The sequence below is a fragment of the Plecotus auritus genome, assembly GCF_963455305.1.
Source record: "Plecotus auritus genome assembly, chromosome: 5".
In the NCBI taxonomy this organism is placed as follows: Eukaryota; Metazoa; Chordata; class Mammalia; order Chiroptera; family Vespertilionidae; genus Plecotus; species Plecotus auritus.
In genome coordinates, this window is record NC_137776.1 from 89,702,193 (window position 1) to 89,719,842 (window position 17,650).

The window sequence follows — 17,650 nt, forward strand, 5'->3', positions numbered from 1 at the left end:
ATACTTTGAAGGTGGAGCAAACAACAGGTTGATGGACGGGATGTTGGTTATAGGAGGAAAAAAGAAATGACTGTGAGGTTGTAGGCCTGCAGTAACTGGAGTTCTTTCCTTTGGTGGAGAAGACTAAGAGAGGGACCAGATTTGAGAAAACTCAGAAACTCAGTTTCTGACACGTGAAAGTCAGTGATATCGATCAGTTGACACCTATTAGCTACCTAATGAAGATGTAGAGTAGCCAGAGAGATGAACAAGTGTGTGATTCATGGGACATATCTGGGCTGGGTAAAAAATTGGGAGTGTGCAGCATTTACTTGCTGTTTGAGGTTGTGAAATGCAAGTGGGGGAGAGTTGTGGGCTGGGTGGAAAAGGTAAAGGGATTAAGCAAAAACAAAACAAAACCAAAAAACCTCAAGGACACAGATAACAGCATGGTGATTACCAGAGGAAAAGGTGGGGGGGGGGGAGGGGGCAGTGCGTGGAAAGGTAGAAGAAGGTAGAGAGGATAAATTGTGATGAAAGGAGACTTGACTTGTGATGATGAACACACAATACAATATACAGATGATGTAAATTAGAATTGTGCAGCTGAAACCTATATAATTTTATTTTTTTAGAGATTTCTTCTCATCTTTTTCTTTTTATCTCTCCCCCCCCCCGCTCTCTCTCCCCCTCCCCTGCACCCCCACCTCCCCCCGCACCCCCCGCCATGTGAGGGCACAGTGAGAAGGTGGCTGTCTGCAAGCCAGAAAAAGAGGTCTCACCAAGAACCAAATCTGCTGACACTTTGGTCTTAGATTTCCCAGGCTCTAGAACTGTGAGAAATAAATGTCTGTTGTTTAAGCTATAAATAAATAAATAAATAAAGTTGTGAAATGCATGAGATCATCACGGGAGTAGATATAATCAGAGAGGTCTGAGGACTGAGCCCTGAGTGTGCCAATGCTGAAAGGTTAAGGAGATGAGGAAGGACCAGCAAAGAAGATGAGGACAGTGGAGCACAGGAATCCAAATGAAGAAAGTGTTTGCAAGCAGGAGGTGTCAGCTGCTTCTCTGCATTAAATGCCTCTAATAGGTTAGGTAACTTGAAGACAGAATCATAGTCCTTTGGCAACAAGGAAACCATTGGTGACCGTGACCAGAGCTATTTTAGTAGAATGATGGGGACAGAGGCCCGACGACAGTTCAAGAGAAAATGGGAGGAAAGTGGGAAAAAGAGGGTGTGGATACATCTGTTAAGAAATTTTTCTATAAAGGGAAAATGGAACAACTATTGAGGGAGGGTCAAGAAGGGAGACCTTACCGCATGCTGGTGGGAACGATCCGGGGGGAGGGGAGTCGTGATGATGCAGCAGAGAGGTGCTCCTGAGCACTCAGGGTGCTCCAGCCGAGATGTGGAAAGGAGCTCTAGTCATACCATCACAAGGCGGGCACATGGGGTGCAGCATGAGCAAACTATCTTCTGATGGCCTCTACTTTCTCAGGAAACAGGAAGCAAGGATGGCAGCTCAGAGTGGGAAGGAGAGGTGTTAGGATTGAGGGCCAAGGAGAACCTGGGAGAGCATAGGAACTACAGACATGTAGAACCGCAGGGCTGTGTTAGGAACTTACGAGTTTGGAAGTCATGAGCTAAAGCGTCGTTTGTCGGCCTGTTTTTATCCAGCCATGTGCAGCTATACCAGGGCAGGTGTGGAGAACGCAGGGTGGAATTAACCCTGGGGCATGGGGATGGTAAGGAACGCGAGAGTCCATACAGAGGAATGATGGAGCACCAGAGAATCTCAATTAGGTGAAAGGAAGGGGCAGTGAAGGGTCAGTGACCTGTAGGTCTGGTGAGGTTGAAGAACTGCTGGAGCGGGCAGCAGAAGGACAGAAATGGAGAGACAGGAGCAGTGTTTGCAGAATGGGAGACACGATATTGAGATTATGTTGTGGACTAGAGTGTGGTTGCTGATGATGACTATGGCTAAGGTGTGACTGTGGGAGCAGGTGGCTGAGACAGAGTTGATGATAACGTTGCAGTAGAGCCAGGTGGGTGGCTCATTGGTTGAGTGTCAACCTATGAAACAGGAGTCACAGTTTGATTCCTGGTTGTGGATTTGACCCTGTGGATTTAACTCTGTGTGGGGCATGCTGCAGGAAGCAGCCGATTAATTATTCTCTCTCATCATTAATATCTCTCTATATACTTTTTTTTTTTTTAAAAAAAGAACATTGCAATCGAGCTGTTCAATGACTTAAAATGCCCCATGGTATGGGGAGGCTTGTCTACACTGGAGCAGGACAAGAGTGGTATTGAAGAGAGCAGCAGTGAGCAGGGAGCAAGGAGGAGCAGCACAGGGGCCCACAGGTGTCTGCAAGAAGTGGGCGGGGAGGCAAGCAATGCATAGTGATGGCAGAAGATGCAAAGCTGGCCTTACAGGAGGAGGAAGGGGCCATGACCAGGAAATTGTGAGGTTTGGGGGGGGGGGTTGCTTAACAGAATTTAACACTGAAAGGACTGAGGATGGCAGCTCTTGAACTTTCTGGCTCTCATTTCCCACCAAGTGAGAAGTGCGGGGAAGAAGCCCTCAGGATCCTCATCCTACCATGTGCCTTGGTCCTGTTAAGACTCCGAGAACTCTGGTCACTGCTTTGACTGACCACAAGAATATCACTGCTGCTAGCGGCATTTCCCTGTGTCTTGGACTTCGTAGGAAGGAATTGAAACCAAAAGCTGGAGTCTCCATGTCAGCATTCCCCAATCATCTGCCTTTGCCTATCTCAATTGTATGACATAACCAGGGACCTGAAGAGGATTGTGTCCATCTTAGACCTCGCTGCCTGAATGGCAGTACTTACTGAACACTCAGGCGAAGGCTCAGAAGCACAGAAAGAGCAGGGTCACCCATCTCTGAAAAACCACACTGCAGAGCAGTAGGACACATACCCCGTATGTTTCTTTTAAATCATCACACATTATATGAGCATCTCACTGACTAACAATTTAAAAATGAGTCTCCAAAGACCATTATCCCAAGTCAACATTAGTCTTATAAACCAAAACGCACATTGGAGATGGAGAAGTGGTCTCAGTCTGATCCATTGACTAAATATAGCTCCTCTGATGGAAGGAAAGACAAAAGCTGTGCTCTCCTCCGCCCTGTCCTCACCTCCCATAAATGCTGGAAGTGCTGAGTGAAAGGTCAAGAGTGGCAATGAGTTTTATGCTGTGGGTTCAACATGAGATGGGTACTTTCTCAGCCTGCAGACACCCGAGACCTGCCGTCTGGATGGTAGAGTTTGAAATACTAACCTCAAACCAATTAAGTAGTTATTCCCCTTCCTCCAATTATCTCTGCTGATCTGATTAATCATGAAAGATTTTTAAAGCAGAAAATGAAGGAAAACTCCCAATAACCAATAATCAGAGCCTTTCCCCCAACACACAAGCATGACACAATGAAAAAAAGGTGACAAGAGTCTGGACCAGGGGTGGGCAAACTTTTTGACTCAGGGCCACAATGGGTTCTTAAACTGGACCGGAGGGCTGGAACAAAAGCATGGATGGAGTGTTTGTGTGAACTAATATAAATTCAAAGTAAACATCATTACATAAAAGGGTATGGTCTTTTTTTTTTAATTATTTCAATAGTTTTATTCATTTCAAACATTTTAACAAGAAGAATGTAATCACTAATTATTATAATCTGAAACTTCAAAAAATGGAGGAATCATAGCACAATAACATACCTTATATTGAAGATGGCAAAGGCAAAATAAAATTGCCTAACAAAGGAAAGGTACAAAAGCCTTTCAAATTAAACTTAAATATAATAAAATAATTTAAAACTAAAACAAATAGAAAAGAACAAAATGTGTAAACAGTAAATTAAACATTTTCTTTAGTGCAACTTCCAAATTATGCCCGGGACATAGATGTAGATGGCAATGTAGACTGGGTTGAAAGGTTTTTGGTCTTTAAAACATCAACTTCAGTGGGAACAGTGTTGTTGGTCTCCTTTTTAGCTAATGCTCTGATACTGTGCTCTCCAGGGGCGTGTCTCCCTACATCACCACGATAACATGTCTACGCATTCCCAGGGTGATGTCGGGGGACGCGTGCGCGGGCATTACAAGGAGCCTCTGGAAGATTGAGAGGTTGTTCCTTCTACTGAATGGGCAGATATAAATCCGCCCACTGAGAAGAAGGAGCTGCGGCCGTGTTTCCCGACGTTGCCATGTTAACACTGCTGCTGGTGAAGGAGCGGAGGGGAGAGCAAGAGAACCCGCCGCTCTTTGGGCTCCGTGGGCCGGATAGAACAGCCGAACGGGCCGGATCCAGCCCGCGGGCCGTAGTTTGCCCACGGCTGGTCTGGACCCTCAGACATGGTCATACATGGACTTCTCTGTGCGCTAGAGACATGGTACAGTGATCTCGGACTCCTTCTTCCTCCTGCCCCCCTCTCCTTAGCCATCAGCAACAGTTTTTCAAGGGGCCTAGGCCAAGTCCCCTCTCTTGGTGTCCCAAACAGGCAAAGCATCATCGCCTCTCCTCCATGTGTCTGGAAGAGAAGGGAAATAAAACACCTTTGCTGTGGCAATAAGCTCCTCAAACTCACATCACACTGTTACCAGAGAATTTTGTTAGTGGAATTTCTCCATTGTTAGTAGAAGTGGAGTGTCCACGGGTGGAAGTGGGGGATCCCTTTCCCCATTGGTGCTGGGGGTCAGGTTATTATAGTATCTTGAGAAAAAGAATTTTCTGAGACTCACATGGGAGAATGAATGCTTTTTATCTGCATGGAATTATATCCCTCGGTTTGCAAAGTCCCATTCCTTTAAACCAGTCCTAGAAGATGTGCAGCTGGGGCTTCAGCAGAGCCCAAAGCAAAGCCAGTGTCCAGTTTCCATCCCAGGGTGGAGTGGAACCTGGCACAGCATCAACCTAATTTTAGTCCATCAGTCCACATGTGTGTGGTCCATGTGGCTGTGGGCCATGTGGGCGAGTGCAGAGCCTGAGAGCACACCCCCTGCAACAGGAGTCCCAAGAGAGCAAGAGGGCCTAGACAGCCAACTCCCTTTGATCAGGAGCTTATGTAGCTCAAATTTTACACTCATCTTGGCCAATGACCATCTCCCACGTGTGACTGACAGACAAGCACCCTCTCTACATTATTTAGACTTTACTGCATGAGTCTACTCTTTGTCCAGTCCCTTCCCCCAGGATCTGTGGGGAATGGAATGGAGAGTGTTAAGCTGCAGCTTTCTGGCACAAATGGCATGCCTGTATTATCTGGCCTTTCCTTTTGCTCCTTTCCGGTTAATTAATTAATAGTACAGCGATATCAAAACTAGGGTATGATATTAAAACTAGGCTTGGATACACAATGAGGCTAGGGCCTGTATGTCCCTTAGTCACGAGAAAATATGTTATCTTCAACTGAGAATGGCACCAATGCATGTAGAAGGGGTGCCAGCCAACAAAAGTGGGACACTGTCTCTTGACCCATGCTTGGGACAGCCTTCCTACCATGTTTTTCCAAGGGCGTCACACCCCTTGTTTTCAAAGAGTGGCAGAACATGGGATTTGAAGCCAGAAGAAACCTGCTCTTGGATATCATATTTTAGGCTTATGCAAGTGGCTTAATATCTGACAGCATCAGAGTTCTTGAGTCACACGAAGTTGAAGCTCCTAAACTGCCCATAACAGTCATCATAAGACATTTAATGAGCACTTACTACATGCCAGGTGCTGTTACTAAGCGCACTAGGCAATGTCTCCCTCGATCCCAGGGTTCTGTGAAGTGGGCATTATCCTCTCCATTTCACAGATGGGCCTAGCTCTGCCCAACTCGAGGACGTGGATGAGAGGACATACAAAACACTCACTCATTTGTGGAATATAATGAACAACATAAACTGATGGACAAAAATAGATCCAGAGACACAGAAGCATCGAACAGACCATCATACTTCAGAGGGAAGGCAGGGGGTGGGGGGTAAGAGATCAACCAAAGGACTTGTATGCACTAGTAAGCATAACCAATGGACACAGACACGAGGAGGGTGAGGGCATGAGCGGGGTTGGGGGTGGCCAGGGAGAGGTCAATGGGGGAAAAAGGAGACATGTGTAATACTATATGTAATACTTTAAACAATAAAGAATAAAATAAATAAATAAAAATAAAATAAAAACACATGCACTGTCTGGCACAGAGTGATGATTCAAAACAAAATGAGACTCCTCAACCATATTGAGGAGAATGGTAATGTTTTAAAACAGACAAAATGGTGGCCTGCTGGCATGGCTCAGTGGTTGAGCATCAACCTATAAACCAGGAGGTCACAGTTCAATTCCCGGTCAGGGCACATGCCCGGTTGCAGGCTCGATCCCCAGTGTGGGGTGTGCAGGAAGCAGCAGATCAATGATTCTCTCTCATCATGATGTTTCTATCTCTTCCTCTCCCTTCCCTTCTGAAATCAATAAAAATGTAATTTTTAAAAATAAAATGGTCATGCTTTGAAATGTATGTTTAAATAATGAAATATGCACAGAAAAACTCTGAAAGTGTGAACACCAAACCATGCAAGGAGTGAGCTTTGAAGAAGGGAATTTTTACCTTTTCACCTGATAATTGGTTGTTTTTAACATGCAAGTATTACTTGTATAATTTAAAACTCACAAAAAAATATCAGAAATACTGAAAAATATACATAGAAAAATATCCTAGATGGTATATGACAAAATGTTAATGGCAATTGGTTTTTTCCTGATACTTTTCATTTCCATATATGTATTAGCCTTTACAAATTCTTAAATACATTCTCCTTATAAAGTTAAACAGTACACCTAAGGTTTTTTACTACCCATACCTCCCAATTCTAGTCCCCTTTCCAGAGGTAATCAATGTTATCAATTTGGTGTATATACTTTTGGGTATATGTATATGTGTATACCATGTGCATATTCATATACATACACAGTATATTATCCCTTTGTGCTTTTTTAAACAAATGGCATAGGTTATGAGACCCTCTGCAATTTCATCTATCAAGATACCTCAAAGATCATCATCCATCAGTAAATAATATGGATGCCCCTCATTGTTTTAAATTAAGTAGTAATCCAGAATATAGATATACCATGGATTATTTAGCTAGTCCCCTACTGACATCATATAGGTTGTTTACAGTGTCTTCCTATGATAAATAACTGCAGTAAACTTGCTTGCAAAGCCTCCTTCTGCAGGCATGAGAGGGTTTCTCTGGGACAGATTCTGAGAAGTAGAACTGCTAGGTCAGTAGAATATGCTAATTTGTTATTTAAATAAACACCACCCCAAATTGCTTGCCTAAGTGACTGGACACGAATTTATACTCCCACTGACAGTGTAGGCACACATCACTGCCATTACTTATTACCAAATCTTTTACTTTTTGCCAACTAGATAAATGAAAATGGTACCTGGTTTTAATTTGAATTTCCATAAATAACAGGATGTGCATCTTTTCACTTTTATAAGACATATGTTTTTTATAATTTTTTAAATAAAATGTGTCATTTTCTTTTGTATATTTGTCCTTTTCTCATTGACTTACAGTTCTTCATATATTCTGAAAATAAATATTTTGTCTTTACTACCAAAACTTTCATCTATAAGCATGTAATACTTCTCTTTATTTAGGTCTTTTATATCCTCTAGTAACATTTTTTAAAATTTATGGATTTGAGAGAAACATTGATTTGTTATTCCACTTATTTATGCACTCATTGGTTGATTGTTGTATGTGCCCTGACCAGGGATTGAACCTGCAACCTTGGAGTATTGGGATGATGCTCTAACCAACTCAGCTCCCCAGCCAGGGCCTCTATTACCCTTTTATAACCTTTATGCACACTTCATTTTAGGTTCATTATTAAGCACTCCTGAAGTCTCTTATTAGTTCTTATAACTTTTCAGCTGATTCTTTTGCAATCATGTTGTCAGCAAATAAGCATTCGTTTCTTCCTTTCCAGTATTTGTGGTTTTTCTGACTCTTCTTATTGTCCGCCACAATGAGACCTGAAGAAAAGTTCTGAATAGTCCTGTTGATAGTGGTCACCCTTGCCCTAATCATGTCTAATAGGTGTGCTCAAACACTTCTTCGTTAAGTAGCTTTCTGCAGGTAACTTTCGTCAAGTGAAGGGCATTCTGTTCTAAATTTTTACTCATTCATGGATGGGATTGCATATCATCAAATGCATCTATTGAGATAATTTCTTTCTTTTTTAATCTATAGATGTTGTGAATTACATCAATTGGTTTTCTATAGTTTTGAACCAATCTTCTATTTCTGGTAAAAGCCCATTATAGTCATAATATATTTCTAGTTTTTATTTTTACATTGTGTTTATAAGTGAAAAAAAGCCTGTATGTGACTTTCTAATAAGGAAAATAAATACACACCAGAAGGATCATATGTACATATTTTTGCACTGTTTATTAAAAGAAAACTTACAGGTAAAGATATGCTTACATTTTATTTAAAAACTTATGTGTAAACTGAATGCTTATAAAATGATTAAATGGGAAGAAAAAGAAAACCTATATATATAAAAGGCTAAATGACCACCACACCCGAAACAACCCAACGGACGACCGAACAGGCTGCGTGGTACAACCAGGCCTACATGGAGGGGGGGGCAGTTGGGGGCAACCAGACCAGCAGGGGCGGGCAGTGAGGGGCAACGAGGGGCGACCAAACGACCAAGCAGCAGGCTGCATGGGGCTACCAGGCCTGCGGGGGGTGGGGACAGTTGGGGGCAACCAGACTGGCAGGGGCAGGCAGTGAGAGGCAACCAGGCCAGCAGAAGGGGGCAATGAGGGGCAACCAGGTTGGCAGGGGGGCAGTTGGAGGCGACTACACCTGCAGGGGGGGCAGATGGGGGTTACCAGGCCAGCAGGGGGGCAGTTAGGTGCAATCGGGCAGGCAGGCAGGTGAGCAGTTAGGAGCCAGTGGTCCCGGATTGTGAGAGGGATGTCTGGCAGTTGGACATCCCTCGAGGGGTCCTGGATTGGAGAGGGTGCAGGCTGGGCTGAGGACCACCCCCCCCCCCCCCCGTGCACGAATTTTGTTCACCGGGCCTCTAGTAATAACATAAAAATAAAATTAAAAACCTAAAATGAACAAATGGAATATGCTGTAACCTGTTCTTCTACTTACTAAATTCACTGTTTGGGTTAATGCTGTCACCATCAATCCAGTCACTTACTCAAGCAAGAATCACTGAAGTCTCCACACCTCCTTCTTCTCTTCCACCTTCTACCCCCAGTCACTCACCACGTCCCAAAGATTCTACTGGTCATGCTGATACAGCAGACAGTTAGCTAGATATTAACAAAAGGGACCCCAGAAAATGGAATCAGACATCAGATTAAGCCAGATTAACTAGGAAAGGACAGTTTCAGTCACTCCAGGCATCTGAGCAGGCAGGAACTATGCTTTTTAGACCCCAGGAAGCAACCAGCACCCCGGGAAGCAACCAGCACCCCGGGAAGCAACCAGCACCCTGGGAAGTAACCAGCACCCCGGGAAGCACCCAGCACGCCGGGAAGCACCCAGCACGCCGGGAAGCAACCAGCACCCCAGAAGCAACCAGCACCGTTCTGCCAGGTTAACAGGAGGGGAGTAGGGACCACGAAGGGAAATTCCTTTCACTAAGGCAGTGGTCAGCAAACCGCGGCTCGCGAGCCACATGCGGCTCTTTGGTCCCTTGAGTGTGGCTCTTCCACAAAATACCACGGCCTGGGCAAGTCTATTTTGAAGAAGTGGCGTTAGAAGTTTAAGTTTAAAAAATTTGGCTCTCAAAAGAAATTTCAATCGTTGTACTATTGATATTTGGCTCTGTTGACTAATGAGTTTGCCGACCACTGCACTAAGGGCATGTGCAGCAGAAGCCAAATGATGAAGCAGAACTCTGAGGCATGCACAGGAGCCAAAACGGCAATCATAAAGGGGGTTGGGACTAGCCTGGGTACTTTGTGGGGAAAGATCAAAGAGTATGAGGGCAAGAAACCCTGGAAAAGCCAGGAAAGGGACTGGATGAAGGGGAGGGCACAGGCAAAGCCCCGGGGAAAAGCCAGGAAAGAGATTGGATAGTGTGAAAGAAAGTCTGATCTTTTCCAAACTCAAGAAAATATATGGAGGCTTAGCAAGGACCTCGGGGCAGCCTGCCCACTCCACCTCTCCGAGGGTGTACTACCTCTTTTCACTCTAAATAAATCTTGCCACTACCGCTTAAACTCCTCCTACGTGTGTGTGTCCCAAAATTCTTTTCCTGCAACACCACAGAAGAATCCTATTTCCAGCTGTGAGGGGCAGCACTGGGCTGGTCCTCCTCCAGTAATAATTCTACCTCAGACCTCCATTGAGAGGCCAGGTCAGGATTTTAACAGACCAGCCTCCGATCCCAATGCACATCATTGCCTTGCCTTGAGTAAATCCCTTTACCTCTCTGGGCCCCCGTTTCCTCTTCTATAAATAGGTATGATACTATCAAGACTGAAGACTTGTGGTAAAAATAAACGAGATTATGTATGTAGAGCACCTAACACAATGCATGACCAAATGTTAACACTATCTCAAGGTCTCCTCTTCTCTGTTGTGTCCTAGGGCAAGGCCTTCCAGTTAGCTGGTCTATGACAAATGCCTTTAGTCTTTCTGCCATCTGGACAATGCTCACTTCCTAAAATACAAATCTAATCATGTAATTTACCTGTTTACATCTTTTGACTGGCTCCCAGCTACCAACTAGATAAAGTTCTAACTCCTTAGCATGATTTACAAGGCTCAACTCACCTCTGGTTTTATCTTCCTCCACTTCATTCCAAGTGCTTTATACTCCAACTAGAGGCCCAATGCACGAAATTCATGCAAGAGGAGGCCTTCCTTCCCCTGGCTGCCAACACCGGCTTCCCTCTGGCACCCAGGACCCGGGCCTCCCCACAGGAGCTGGCAGGCACCCGGGACTCAGGCTTCCCTCACAGCCCCAGCTTTGTCCGGAAGGACGTCCGGTCTAATTAGCATATTATGCTTTTATTATTATAGATGAAATTTGTACTTTCTAGTGAACACCCCAAGCTCGTCCACAGTGCTTTGCCTTTACATATCCTGTCCTTTTTCCTGAATGCCTTTCCCTTATTTTCCACTAAGCAAAAATTCCTACTCAATCTTTTAAGACAAAGCTGAACTGGTACTTCTTTTAAAATAAAACTTAATCCCACATAGAATTAATTACCCCAACATTAATGGTTCTGTAGCAGTTTTCACAGCCATTAAAATTACTTGCTAATATATCTTTCCCCACTCATTGAGGCAAAACTGTATCTTATTAGCCCCCAGAAGTCTAAACCGTGTGTGCATTCAGCAGTTCACTTAATGAATGAAACAATAAATTTCTTTTAAAAATAGGTTCTATTAAATTTTTCAACAAAAAAAAGCATCTTCTTATGTTAACCAAACTTTCAAAGTTGAGTTTTTAAAAAGAATGTTTTTTTCTCAAGTTAGCCTCTACCACCATGAAACAAACCAATTTGCCCTAACGGCAATTTGAAAGGTTCATGGAGTAATTCTAGAGCCAACAACCTACCTAGGAGTTCTGATTAGATGCATGCTGGCCAAGAGGCCCCTTTTCAATTCCTCCTCCTCAGGCACTGGTGGTCAGCCACTATTAGGAATGGAAGTATTACTGTGAAAGAATGTGTCGTCCATGACTAGCCTTGTTCTCAATGAAGTGCAAACATCCTGGTACGTTCTTTTTCCAAATAAATGACTTTGGTTCTATTGTAGTTTTCTTCTTAAGTCAGGAAACATAGCTCACATAAAAATATTTCGGCAACATTATTTGTGTAGGCTGAAATATTAAAAGAAGAAACCCTCTTACATCAGAAAACCTTCCTAAAATATACATGATTCAATTTCATGAGTGGTGGTATCACCATGAGCTAAAAGATGGCATTGATAATCATAAGAGACTCTTAAAATCTCTGCTAGCCAAAGATAGCTATAGTGCCTTTAATTAGAAACTATGGAAAAAATACAAAATAAACAGAATCACCTTAGTCTTATAATCTTTTTAAAGAACTCAACATGTAACTCACCAAAATAACCCCTAACTTCAGAAAAACAAATTATGACTAAAGAACAAATATTCCATGATGATTTCTGGAAAACTATTTCTTCACTTTTAAAAAATCAAACTTGGAAATTCTGGGCTGGAGCTTTCGGTCAAGATAGTGGAGTAAGTAAACACCGTACTCACCTCCTCCCACGACCTCATCAAAATTACAACTAAACTACAGAACAACCATCGAGAACTGCCTGAAGCCTAGATCACAAGTCCTATAACTAAGGATGTACAGAAAAAGCATGTGGAGATGAGTAGAAGGGGTGGAGAGGAGCTTGTCCCACACCCAGGTGGGGTGTTAAAGGTTAGAAAGGAGCCCTGGCTGGTTTGAAAGGTCCCAGGTTCTATTCTGGTCAAGGGCACATGCCTGGGTTGCAGGCTTGATCCCCAGTAGGAGGCGTGCAGGAGGCAGCCAATGGATGATTCTCATCATTGATGTTTCTCTTTCCCTTCTTCATTGATGTTTCTCTCTCTCTCCCTTCTTCTCTCTGAAATCAATAAAACATTTAAAAAAAAAAAAGTTAAAGGGCTATCTTGGGTGCGGAGGTCCACCCTGAGGAGCAAGGAGTCCCAGTCCTGTACCAGGCTCCCCAGCCCAGGGTTCCAGTGCCAGGAAGCAGAAATTGTAAATGAGTGAGACAAAGGGCTGCTGGAGTCCCAGGCGTTCCCTTAAAGGGCCCATGCACAGACTTACTCAGACTCGCAGGCTCTGAGCTCCAGCACTGGGCAGGCGCTCAAAAGGCTCCAGGGACATACAGGGGGGAACTGAATTGTCCAGCAGGGGCTGGAGGGGCAGCTTATTCCCAGACATAAGTGCTGGCAGAGGCCATGGTTCCTCTGCTGGGTCCTCCTCCCACAGAGCTGGCAGACGGGTGCCATATCTGAGTCTCCATCAACCTGGCTCACCCGGTTTGCCCACCTGGTGATTCCCTGAGACCCTGCCCCACCCAACTTTCAAGCCCACCCAAGCCATTTCAAATGGCTTTTCCAGAAAAATAAATAAATAATCCATCAAACTTTTTCTCATAAATAAATATATTATTTTATAACAAGAAAGAAAGAAAAACAAGACTGGCAGAGAGAGAAAATACCACAGATTTTAACTCAAATAGCAGAGCCCGAGATTAATTTTTAAAGTTTATTTGTCAATTTAAAAACTCACTAGTGGAATAAAGAGCTTAATATAGGCAGGCAAAAAGGAAGCCCGTGGGGTTTTTACCAGGATGAAATGGGATTAGCTTTGTAGTTCTTATAATCTTCTTCACAGAAGAATGCAATTTCAGTTTCATTGGCTGAAAAAAAGATAAACAGAAAATGGAAAATAATTTTAATGTAAAATTGGATTTAAATAAGTATGGAAACCCACATTACTCTGACTTAGTGATTTAGATGCCTAAAGTGAGAGAGATGAGTTATTTGTTTGGTTTCACAGTTCACTAAATCAACAAGAAGTATAAACTGGAGTTAATAAGAATCTAGAAATCAAGTAATTTAAAAGTAAAAAGAACAATAAACAAAAAAATTTAAAACAATAATTAACACAAGAATCTGGTTTTCGGAAAATCATAAATTTGCTCATTTATAGTCCTCTTAACAGTCCTAGAAAATAACAAACCTTTATTTTTTTCAAATTTGCTACTCAATTACTGAAGGAGGAAAAACTCTTTTTTCCTCTGAAATTAGCCTGTAGGTATAATAATTTAATACTCAGAGGATCAGTAGAATATTTTACAGATCACTTTACATTCTCCCTCATGACCCATCAAAATATGTGTCTGAAAAAGTTAATTTTTTGCCTGCTTATGATTAATTCATGAGGCTTCGACAATATGCAAAGTGAAAGACACAAATTGGCTTCTACCTCAATACCTTCAAATACCTCTAATTATTCACAGGGGATACGGCACAGCTAAAGGACCCGCAAGGTTCAGAGCAGTCACAATTCTTTCAACCTAGCAGGTCAAGGACTCTGTCTTCTAAAACAATAAGTCAGCAACATTATTAATTCAGACTGGAGACAAATCTGATGGAAAGCCTTCCAATTATTAAACATGCAATTCTTTAAGGTGTTGCGCCAACAAGTTCCACATTCGTTTTTTAAATTAAACCAGAAGTTAATACAGTCTGCTTAGCTTTTTCAGAAAGAGCAAAAGGGCCTTCAGAATCTCGACAAGAAAACAGACAAGATTTTTTGTAATGAATACTGATCAGTCAATTAACATATCCTCTAAAAGCAGACAAGTAAACTCTTCAAGACAAATAAGTAGGATAATAAGGAGGGGTGCCCAGGATTACCACTTCATTTACAATGCTCATCTCATCATTAGAATATGTCACGGAACAAGGAAATCAAACACTTAGTATGACATTTCATTAAAAATGTTTTTGCTGGTTTTAAGAATATCAAATTTAATGTTTCCCAAGTGTAAGTTACCCATGCTCATTACAGCAAATACAGAAATATTGAAGAAGAAAATAAAATCACTAGTCTCAGACCCTCATTCTAGTCCACTACATGAAGATTCCTCTTGATGAAAATCAGACTGCAAACTCTCATCAAAATGAGCTTGGGGGGTGTGGGGGAGGGTACAGCAGAGAGAAACTGGGAATCAGCAAGGAGGGAGCATTTGGTTAATTGCACCCAAAAAAAGCATTTAAAAGAATGGGTAAGAGGCTCCACGCTAGGAATCAGTAAAAATGTTGAAAGGGGGCTTTCAAAAAATCCAATATTCAAAGACAAGATATTTTGAGATCTATCCTTTATATAAAAAGCTCCTGGGGTTTCCTTTTGAAGGGAAGCAAATCTAAAAGTAGACTTAATCATTTGCAAGTGATTTAATCATCTTTCTAATGGAGAACGAGCAAAAGCACCCTGTTCTTCATAATCACAATGCAAGGTTTCATCTACCACATGCTATTTACATACAGAACTCCCCACAGCACTGCGCCAATACACACTACCTGTAATGACAATATTCACTTCCCGAGGTTGACATTTATCCGTACCCCTTTTGAGAAACTAATACAGCGTACAGCTCTTCAGTACAGTAACAATAGGTCCAGAATAAGCTGATGTAAAGAAAGGACTGACAGAGCATTTTTCTTTTGACAGCAGGTTCTCCTGGATCTAATTAACTTATAGATCAATCCATTATTCATATAAAGTATTTATGCCACCTCTCATAATACAGGCTCAAATGAGATCATCTAAGATAAAGATTTTATTTTCAGATGAATGCATTTTTTCAAGAAAACTAGATTGGCAAATGAGTTAAACTCAAATTCATCAGGTTGATAAAAATTTTCACCCCTGCCTGGCCGGTGTTGCTCAGTGGTTGAGCACTGACCTATGAACCAGGTCACCCTTCAATTCCCTGTCAGGGCACCTCCCCAGGTTGCAGGCTTGATTACCAATAGGGGGCATGCAGAAGGCAGTCAATCAATGATTCCCTCTCATTATTGATGTTTCTATCTCTCTCTCCCTCTCTCTTCCTCTCTGAAATCAATAAAAATATATTTAAAAATTTTTTCACCCCCAACAAATTGGAAAACAATACAAATTAAAAGTTAGTTTCTCTAAACATTCAAAAGTAAGATATAAAATGAATTTTAAACTTTAGGAATGTGGTCTCAAACAGAAATAGAATATAATGTTTCTTTTAAATCTGTAAAACTCTGTTGAAAATGTTTGAGAGAATGATTTCAAGCACTTATAATGCAAATTTAGTTGCCAATTAAAGTAAAATGAATTATGAAAGATTTTCAAGACCTCTACATAATCACCCTTTGCACCATTATCCCTTAAATCCTTGCTTCCCAGATTCTATTCAAATGGCTCCGGAAGAGCCTCGGGAAGTCTGCCTGCGCTGGTCCTCTGGGCAGCTGACTGTAAATTAAAAGTGCTGCAGGCGGAGGTGCCCGGTGCCTCAGTGTGTGAATCTGAAATGAACGTGCAATCTAAAATCCAATAACTACACTGCCAGTTCCTCCCTTTGTCTTACTAGCAAATGAAATCAAGAGCCCTCCAAATACATTTGTGGATCATTTAAACACTGACTTTCAATTTTAATGACATGAACACAAGCCAGCACATTCAAACTTTGGCTATAAGATCAGTAATTTTGTTTCCAGACAGGACACACACACACACACACACACACACACACACCTTTATCAGGAAAGTAATAATAATGACTTTATATAAACGAATATAAAAACCAATTTTAAATGTAAAATCTCAAGGAAAATTTAATGCAATGAACTCAAACCCAAATAACATCTCAATGAACTGGCTACTGATGAGAGTTCATGGCAGTTTCCAGTCTGAGCCGAGTCCCCGTCGGCAGCAGTGCCGTGAGGCACTGCAACTGCTGTCTGAGAAGAGAGATGGACACATGAACGCTGACTTTGTGGTTCAGACAACGAATGATCAGGCCAGGCTGTAATGTGATAATAATTGCAGATGATTGGCAAAAGAACCCCAACCCCAAAAAACAAACAGGAAGAGCTAGGTGTGGATTCTGCAGCAATTTGAGACGCAAAGGACAAAGTTCACCCTCCTTCCTGCTCAGGCAAATATCCTATCCTTCCAAGTTTCATAAAGTCCTAATCCACAAATCATTCACAACTGTGCAGGCAGCTGAATTATATTTCTAATTTTCACCAAAGGAGGTCAACCATCCAGGAAAGACGGTCCCAACTACTGTGCGTTTATTTCCTATTTGCTCAAAGTGTCTGTTTCAGATAGCTAGCAGAGAAGATTTCAAACTACAGTTTGAAGAAAACAGTGAAATAAACCTGATATTTGATAGACAGGACACATGCCTGTGATTTCCACAATGGTGAGGGGAGGATAAAAAAGAATGGTTTATGGGAGGCTCCTTCTGGCCCCCTGTCTGAAACCCCCACTTGTTGGGCCCAAACCTCCTCTACCCGGTCCCAGACGAAGGCTCATAGTCTGGCCTACTGTATCTTGTAAAAATTTTCCAATAAACCACAACTGGCTTTGGAAGAGTTTCCCTGATACAATTTCTTTACTAAACCAGAGAGGATCCAAAAAGTGTAACAGTTGTAGAATGTAGCAAAACAAAAGATAAAATACAGTAGCGCCAAAAAAAACACAAAACCTTACATGCAAATTTATTGCTTTAGGGAATTAGTCCATAAAATTAAAATTGTTAAAAACAAGGTAAACTTCTTTAAAGTGTAAGTAACAATTCTAGGTGAAGCCTTTTTCTTCCTTCCACAAAGCAAATCTTTTTACTTATGTGCCAGCACTGGTCCACAAACACTAACTTCCCCTACGTCAGGCAAACATACAGCTGGGATCTGCAGTGCAGATAAAAGGCCAGAGCAGTAACTGGAGAATTTCGCGGTAAGAAAAGAAATCTTCAAACAATTCTGTCCCCTGTATTCCCCCCTCCCTGTCTCTTCTTCCTTTCATGACTCCTGCAGAAAAGTCATAATGATACGTTTTGTTACATTGGCATTATTCCCATGTCAACT

General features: G+C 42.2%; 2 protein-coding genes across 7 annotated transcripts in view; one reads left to right on the forward strand and one right to left on the reverse strand.

Moving 5' to 3' along the window:
- Positions 1-17,650, forward strand: part of DBI (diazepam binding inhibitor, acyl-CoA binding protein) — a 176,740-nt gene that overhangs the window by 77,251 nt on the left and 81,839 nt on the right. The window lies entirely within an intron of this gene.
- Positions 1-17,650, reverse strand: part of LOC308249686 (UPF0538 protein C2orf76 homolog) — a 108,015-nt gene that overhangs the window by 13,833 nt on the left and 76,532 nt on the right. For 4 of the 6 annotated variants that reach the window (XM_080671410.1, XM_080671406.1, XM_080671407.1 and 1 more), the window contains one exon: positions 13,261-13,437. The exons of 1 other annotated variant lie outside the window; for it this stretch is intronic. In XM_080671410.1, coding sequence (XP_080527536.1) covers positions 13,361-13,437 — 77 coding nt within the window. In that variant the 3' untranslated portion in view covers positions 13,261-13,360. Of the gene's footprint in view, positions 1-13,247; positions 13,438-17,650 lie in introns of those variants that run through there. One more of the 6 variants, XM_080671408.1, reaches the window with a different exon arrangement.